Below are 8761 nucleotides of genomic sequence, written 5' to 3' on the forward strand. Positions count from 1 at the left end.
TAGGTTAATTAACTCGATTGAAAGTGATTTGAAAGACAGATTACCGATTAATTAAATTCAATAAGTATTAATTGTATTATATTAGGGTCAAAAGGAGAGTTTAGCTTTAACCTAATTGAGAAAGCATGTTGGTCATTGAAGCAATTAGGAAAGATTGGTAGAAGACCAAAACATCATTTAGCAATTATTTACCCAACATAAAGTAGTCAAGCCTATATATAGGAACTGCTGTAGGTTCGTCCCTCCATCAAAATCCAATGATCATACGACCTAATGTTGTTATTCAAATTTTTTTAGTTATTGACCAATCATTACTTTGCTTACATAATCAATGATTCAACATCTTACCAGTTCTTTGATCCAAATTTAAGGATTCAATTATCTTCATATTAAAGTTAACTATTTATTTCCTTAATTAATTAATGCTCATTAATATCGTGTCACTGAAAACCCCTCAGAGGCAAAGAAAACCGAATGAAATTATATTGAACTTCAAAATATTCATAGACAATATTTAAAGTAAGTTTCATTAAAAAGATTTTAGAAAAATAATTTTTTATCAAGTATATAGAACTTTCTTATTAAAGTAGTCTAATTTTTTAAATAATAAAATTAAATAAAAAACAAAAATATACTTATTTTGAAAAAAAAATTGCAAGCAATTCAACCTATTGTTCGTTAAAATTAGAAAATTTTGGAAAATGATTATACACTTGGTATTTATTTGTCTAAGACTTTGGTATTAATACTAACCACTTCAGGTTAAACTGATAGATAACCTTTAACTAAAACTGATTAAATTTACGAAATAATTTAACAAATAGAGACTCTAAAGTAAATTTATCAAAATAATATTACATCATAGAAAGAGACGTAATTGTTTCTTGGGATTTGATTTTTCTATTTAGAAAATAAAGTGCGGGTTGATTAATTTTATCATAAAAAAAAATCAACGATTAATAATATTATGATAACTTTAGTATCTACCAAATTGGCATTATACATTATCAAACTTGATAAATTTATCTTTAAATAAATTTTACTTCTACATCCTCTACTGATATATTTTTTATTAAAAAAATATATTTCAACATTATATTTCGATACTTACCTTACTTAACTCATGAAGTATTTTACTTAAAAATAAAATATATTATGAAATTATTTCATGAACTAACTAGCTTTAAAATTAGAAGAAAACAACTAATCCAGCAGTTTGATTGATGAAGTTTAATATTTCATACAGAGTTAATGCGAGATGAATGCCATAATATCTTTGCTGGCTTTCCTTTTATTTTTATTTTTTACTTTTATTGTTATATCTAAAATAGAAGTGTGCAAATTTAACCATAGCAAAGATATTGCTAAACACGAACCAGCCTAAAAATTAATGAACCTTTTTGACCTTTTACCTAAGCCTAAGTGACATAGAACAAATCCTTAAAACGACATGTTATCTGTAGGAAACACACAACATTGAAAAACATTAAAAAAAAAAGGTGTTTTATGATAAAATTAACCTATTTATGTTTTGTATGCATTGGTGTTTGATAAAAGGAAGTGATGGTAATCCATAAAATGAATTATATGAAGTATTTAGTTAAAAGAAAGTGGTAGATGTTATGTTGCAACATGTCCATTATAGTTTGATTAGGTAACTAAATAATAAAAATATATGTTATGAAGAGACGAAAATATTAAGAAGTGAACTTTAAATCTAATTCAATACAAAAAAAATCAGTTTGTAAGATAAAGTTTACACATCATTTATATATTATAAATTAGTCTTATCTCTAATCGATGAGAGACTTCCAATTGGAACGAAATTGTTATATAAACTAAATACAGCAGCAAGCTAAGTGAGACAAGAAGAGTAAACGAAATTTTTTGATGAGCAGTTTGCATATCGAAAGCTGAATAACAGCATTGGGTGATTGAAACATCTGCATCCCTATTCCTAGCACAAATAGAAAAGCATGTCATGTCTTACATTATTGGACCCTAACACCTTGATCTAGGACGCAAATATAAAATCATTAAAAAAAGTTAATTCCAATTAAGAGTGATCGGTCACCTTTGACTAGTTGATTTTGCTATTTATATGCTTATAATTCACCACAGTTTAATATGATGAAGCTATAGGACACACATAATGTTGTGTAAACTTGACAGTGACTCACATTGATTGGTAGACAGAGATTATTCATACGTCGTTTATCTCTAGAGTGTATCATAGGACCATCTTATTTTCTTATGGACTCTTATTAGGACCATCCATTTCAATCCCAAAACTCGTAACCATAAAATTTAATTTTGATAGACTCGCATGACCCACCATATACATATATATATCTCTAATTTCCCAAGCTTTAGATTAATAATATTGTTTCTCCTGCAAAATTTAAGTCAACCGGACTAACATTTCTCAAGGACCAGGAATAATTTTATTTTATTTTTTTGGTATTATAAATATTTTTATTGATTTAGTGCTTTTTGTAGGTCTAGGGTATGTGTCTGGGAGAGTGAGAGGAGTGTATATAATTCAGTAGTACGTTCCGATGTCTATTTGATGACTTAAGGGGCGTGATGCTTAAAGACAAATTTACCCACATTAGAAAGGTCCTTACGGAAATAAAATATAGGGTAAAACTGACTTTCCAATTTGTCCTGATTTTGGATACAACCCACAAATATACCTTTGATTTTCTTGGTTGATTATAAAAAGAATATGACAAGAATAGGATGGATGGGTCCAAATTTATGCTAAGAAGAATGCATGATGTGATTTGCGGAGAATTAGGGTTCATCATGACCTCAATGAGTGGTTTATAATTGGGCTGTTAACAAAACAAAACAAATCCCCAAGATGTTGAAATTTGCGTGCAATCATGTGACTGTAAATTTCAGGATTTTAATTTTTTTTAAGGATTAGATGAAAAGAACAAGCAAGCCCTAGGTTTCAGTCAAGTGAAAGGGGGGGTTCTGGGTTCTGTGTAGTGTACGTGTGTGTGTGTGAGTGTGCTTGTTAGAAAGTTGGATTTGTAGATGAAAACAATGAGCACACACACACGTTAAAGGTGTTTGAGAAAATGTCCTGCTTTTCCATTTTTAATCCGAAGAAAAAAAAAAAGATAGAGTATATTTGTAAAAAGGAATAAAAGTTACGAGTTAATTACCTTTTTCTTTTCTTTTTTTTTCCCTCTCTTATCTTAATTTTTTATTTTTTCATTCTTTTTTTCCCCTTTCTCACTCTCACCCCAGTACCCTACCCCCCACGTCCACAAAACAAACAATCTTCTCTCTCTATCTCTCTCTCTTGCCCACCACCCCCCTATAGTATAGTCCCTTAAGTGTCATTTTCTCACATATACTTTACACAAAAGAAACAGCCATTCACTTCACATACCTTGTCATTTCTTTCTCTCTCTCTTTCTCCATGCCCTCTTCTCTCAATCTCAAATCTCTGCTCTGCAACTACTCCAAATTGATTCAATGCTCCAAACTCCATCCACACACCTTCACAAAATCCTATTAATTACCCTCACCTAGCAACCTTTTAGCTCTTCCTTCCCTTCACCACACTCTTCAATCCTTCAAACTTTTCTTACTATATAAACATATATATATATAGTATTGCACGACATAAGGAAACTCAGCAAGGGTGAGAGAAGAAGACAAAGCAGCAACACATAAAGGCTTGTTTGGATGGAACTTTTCCCAGCACAACCAGACTTGTCCTTACAAATCAGCCCTCCAAACGCCAAACCAACATCAACTTGGAGGAGGAGCACAGAAGAAGACATGGATTTGGGGTTTTGGAAGAGAGCCTTGGACTCAAGAAACTCCATATCATCAATGGCCAAACAAGACTCTTGCGTCACCCTCTCCCTCTCCAATCCAAAAGCCTCCTCGGATAACTCCAACTCCTCTAACCTCATTCACCACTTCCAAAACGGTGCCAATAATGCCACCACCAACCCCTTCCAACCCTTTCAGCAGAACCATTACTTCCACCAGCCACTGTTCCAGCCTCCCCACCAAAGCCTCAGCCAAGACCTCGGCTTTCTCAGACCCATTAGAGGAATCCCAGTGTACCAAAACCCTCCTCCTTTACCATTCACTCAGCATCACCACCACCACCATCTCCCTCTAGAGCCTTCAACCACCACCCCTTCTTCTATTATTTCCAGCACCAACACTTCTTCTACCCCTTTCCACTCTCAGGCCCTTATGAGATCAAGGTTCTTGTCACGCTTCCCTGCTAAGCGTAGCATGAGGGCTCCCAGGATGCGTTGGACTTCTACCCTCCATGCTCGCTTTGTCCATGCCGTTGAACTCTTAGGTGGCCACGAAAGTATGCTTCATTTTTTCTCTTTCCCTTCTCTTCTTTTTGCTTAATTTTCTTCTTACACCCTTCTGGAAGTTAATTCAACAAGACCAAACTGAATTTTTTATTTTATTTTATTTTATTTTAATACAACAGACTTGGTTCTCCGAATTAATCATTCTTTTTACTGATTTTCATTAGGGGCTACACCCAAATCAGTTCTTGAGCTAATGGATGTGAAGGATCTCACTTTAGCACATGTCAAGTCTCATTTACAGGTAATCTATTAAGGCCGTTAATTGATTGCACCTGTTTATAATAGCTTAATGCGTGTATAGCGATTAACAAAATAATTATATTAAATAATATCGAAGGTCAGTGTTTTTATTAATTTTTTGTTATGGAGCTCTTGAGTCAGCTTGAAGGTGGTACGGTTCTGATTGGGGTTTTAATGGTGCTTGTAAGACGTACTATGCATATATATGTGTTTAAAATCCAATGCCTACATTTACATTACAGGAAGCAGTTAAGTCATGAATATATATTTCAAATTCCAATGGTTTCCTTACAAAGGGTCTCACAAATTCTTAGCGCTTCTTTTTCTATTAGATCTGCTGCCTCTCTCTGCTTCTGCTTCTGCTTCTGCAACCTAATAAACAGCTTTTTGCTTTGGAAGAATGAACCAGCCGAGTTAAAGGGGAAAAAGCGAAAATAAAATAAGAGAGAGAAAGTGTGAGGTACTTATCGATTTCTGAAACAAGTAGGACAAAGCCTCTATGAATCCAAAATGAGTCGCAGCCAAGCCGAGATCAGACAAGCTCATAGTTCAGTCCATGCCATTAAAGAAATAATGTGTATAAATTTCATTTAAAAACGAATAAATAAATAAATAAATAAATAAATGATAAGCAAGTACGTATATACCCAACACCATCATTTCTCAATGATCCGTTCCTCAGATGTGGGTTTTTTTACCATGCCAGCTTTAACCCTGGTTAGTCACATGCTTCCATGCATATATATGCATATTGCCTTAACCATAAATGCTTCTGTGTTACAACTTGTACTCTTCTTCCTATTAATTTAATATTATCAACTTGCAACTTTGTAAGTTTCTTATTCTTGGGTTTCCGCTAATCTTCCTCTCAGTTTGCTGTGTTACACACTAGTAAATAATAATAATAATAATAATAAGTACTTATTACTAATATTATGATTCTTATATCAACAGGGTTTTTGTAGTGTTTTTCTAAGTCACTTTGTATTAATACTACACTATCTAATGTTTGTGATGTAAAATTTAAATCCAGATGTACCGGACGGTGAAAACTACAGATAGAGCTGCGGCTTCATCAGGTTGGTCTCTATTTTTGTTTCATCAAACATTGTCCCAAGATTAAGGCGTGAAAGTTAGCATTTTTCTGATCCACTGTCGGTTTATCTGACTTGGTTATCGTTTCCCTCTTTGATCATGAACTAGGGCAATCGGATGTGTATGATAATGGGTCGTCGGGAGATACTTCTGATGACTTAATGTTTGATATAAAATCTTCTCGAAGGTCTGATGTATCCATTAAACAGGGAAGATCAAGTGTTAATCAAGATAAGGATTATCATGGTCTTTGGGGCAACTCTTCCAGGTAAAAACACCTGTCCAAATTTTCTTTTTTCTGTGTAGATATACAAGCTTTAATTCTATATATGCAGATATATATACATTCCCTTAAAAGGGTTTTTTTTTTTTTCTTCTTAGTTCTTTGGTTTTATTAATATATGTATAACGTAGAATTATCTTTGTCGAAATGCTTGAAAGCTATTGAGCGAAATTTGAGTTTTACCGAGGTCTCAATGCATAACTAATGTTTTAAGTAATATGTTGTTTCGAGTGATGGCAACATAGTTATTTTCCTGTTACCGAGTGAATTTTATAAAACTATGATCAAGTTGAAACCAATGTTTTTTCATTTTTCACTTTCTTGCTTAATTTGTATTATTCCATTCTATGTTTCTCCGGCAGTCATGCTGCAAAAATACTAATAAAAACCCGAGCAATAGATGCATGTCTTATTCACATTAGCATTTCTCTCTCTTTGTTCTTTTCATTCTCTCTCTCTCTCTCTCTCTCTCTCTCTCTCTCTCTCAACCTCACATGCAAACATGGTTAGGCGCAAAAAATCACAAAAAGAATAAATCATTTCAGTTTGCTTTGTTCTGTCTGTCCACAAACCATGAGCATCCAATCTCCATGATGGGGTAATAATATACTCTCTTCTAGTGGGTGAAAAGGGAGTAAAAAAGGAACCCACACACTCTCCTGCATACGATTCAAAGAGACAGGAGTTTCATATTTGCCAAAATCCTCCTTAAAAATAGAGATATCTCTTTCCTTAGGATTTTGTGGGGTTCAGACATTAGGCTATTATATGGGCCCTACATTTGGGAAACTTAGTGTCAAAGCTAAGCCTTTGGTAGACCCATAATTAGAAATCTGGTGCCAAAGCAATATATGCTCTTTGAAACTTCCTTGAATGGTCCTATATATATATATAATATATAACAAATGACAATGGGGTTTCAATTGGGTGGTTTCAACTTTATTTCAATCAGCAAAATATGTAAAAGGGTGTATGCATAATTAAGGCAGTAAAAGATGGGTTTCTTTTTCTCCCTTTATGTTTTACTACATGGCTTTCAGTAATGGGATATATTCTTTGGATGTTTTTTGTTGTTACAGGGAAGCTTGGTTGCATGGGAAGACAAGGACTGATTCTGTTGGAAACGTGCCATCTCTTGAGGTATATATCTAAATGCTAATTACTTAAATCCCCTTTATTGCCTGTGGTTGGCTTTTGTTTCAAAAGTTTTATTTATACACAAATACCAAGCTTCGTTTGGAATGGCATGAAAGGGAGTTGAGAGTGAAAGGAAATACGTTTGATCTTTTTCATCTTGCCATGCACATTATAAAGATGAGAAAAGGAAAAGACTTTCCATAAAGCTGCTTTGTCCTTCACAAATTCAAATGGGTAGACCAGTCCTTTTCGCATTTACACTAATTACAACGCTTTTAAAACAATTTTTCAAGTAAAAGACGTCCCTTTAAGATTTATTAATGATAATATACAAAAGGGCCATCTATATAACCCTAAACCTACCCCCTTTGACTCATTTATCAACGATCTAAACTATAAACTTGTAGCTCACTCACATACATACACTCGTAACAATTACTAAATCTTAATGCCATACACAAAAAAGAAAATTCAAAGCTAGCACATATCAACATGCAAATTCTAGCACTTAGCAGGCTTTTAGGTGTACCTCTCTGAAGTTTCTTTATTTTTTCCTTCATTGATATAAATATTCTGTAATTATTCTCCGAGTCAAATGTTCTTTGATTCCCGAAACCTGTTCACACACACACAGTATATCTTTCTCGGTAATTTGTTTCCCATTCTCATCATTACATTAGAACTATATATTATATTTGCTAATCCAGCTGGGTCAATCAGGTAGTTGGTTTAGATAGTATGAACAGTATTCTAAGCTTATATATATAAAATATAGACTTAGTATGATATTTTTGGTTGTTGATATTGATTAACTGATAGATCTGTAATTGGTTTTTCAGAAGGAAATGGATCCGAAGTGTGTGAGTTATGAGAGAATATCAGATGGAAGCTCATCTTCAAATGTGTCAGGATCAAGCCCGAAGAAGGCTAATTTGGATTTGGAATTCAGCTTGGGGCAGCCACTTTAACAAGGATCTGATCCCTCTGAATACGTATTATTGATTAACTAGAGGTAGAGAGCTGGAATGAGAATGAGGAAGCCGCTGAGAAAATGAGAGAAAAAGAAAGCTAAAAGAAAACAAAAGAGAAAAAAAAAAAAAAGTAAAAGGAGCTAAAGAACACAAGGAGACAAGAAAGACAGAAAGCAACAAAAGAAAGCATGGCCTTCCTATCAGAGCTCTTGTGAGATCCAAATCAACATATTATATTTTCTTGGTAAATATATGAAATCTAATTGATTTGTATGTTTTTGCAATCTGAGAGAAAGAAAGAGACATGAGAGAGTGAGAGAGAGAGAGAGAGTGAGTGAGTGAGAAAGAGAGAGAGAGAGAGAGAGAGAGAGTTATCTTAAAAGTATGAAGTGATCCTTGGTAATTGTAATGGAGCACTTTACATTTATGAAATATTTAGATATTTCCACCAAAGAAGTTGGGTTCCTAATCCTATATTCAATTCTACACCTATGCACATGCTTTACACTTTAGGAACAAAAGAAAGAATTGAGAATATAGACTTAGGAAAAGACTGAAAAATTTGAATAAAGTGTCAAAAAGAATACCAACATAGTCAAGCTTAAGATACATATAAAGTGGCAATGAACTCACCAAAAAATTTAAATAAAGTGCCAATCATAACACTTCAT

General features: G+C 33.4%; 1 protein-coding gene across 1 annotated transcript; it reads left to right on the plus strand.

Moving 5' to 3' along the window:
* The first annotated feature begins 3227 nt into the window (after positions 1-3227).
* On the plus strand, positions 3228-8493 carry LOC106776394 (probable transcription factor KAN2). The gene is made up of 6 exons (XM_014663841.2): positions 3228-4354; positions 4529-4605; positions 5638-5683; positions 5808-5967; positions 7062-7122; positions 7959-8493. Exons 1-6 carry the CDS (start codon positions 3706-3708, stop codon positions 8085-8087), a joined length of 1122 nt encoding a protein of 373 aa, XP_014519327.1. The 5' UTR covers positions 3228-3705; the 3' UTR covers positions 8088-8493.
* Positions 8494-8761: the final 268 nt, after the last annotated feature.

The sequence above is a fragment of the Vigna radiata genome, chromosome 11, assembly GCF_000741045.1.
Source record: "Vigna radiata var. radiata cultivar VC1973A chromosome 11, Vradiata_ver6, whole genome shotgun sequence".
In the NCBI taxonomy this organism is placed as follows: domain Eukaryota; kingdom Viridiplantae; phylum Streptophyta; class Magnoliopsida; order Fabales; family Fabaceae; genus Vigna; species Vigna radiata.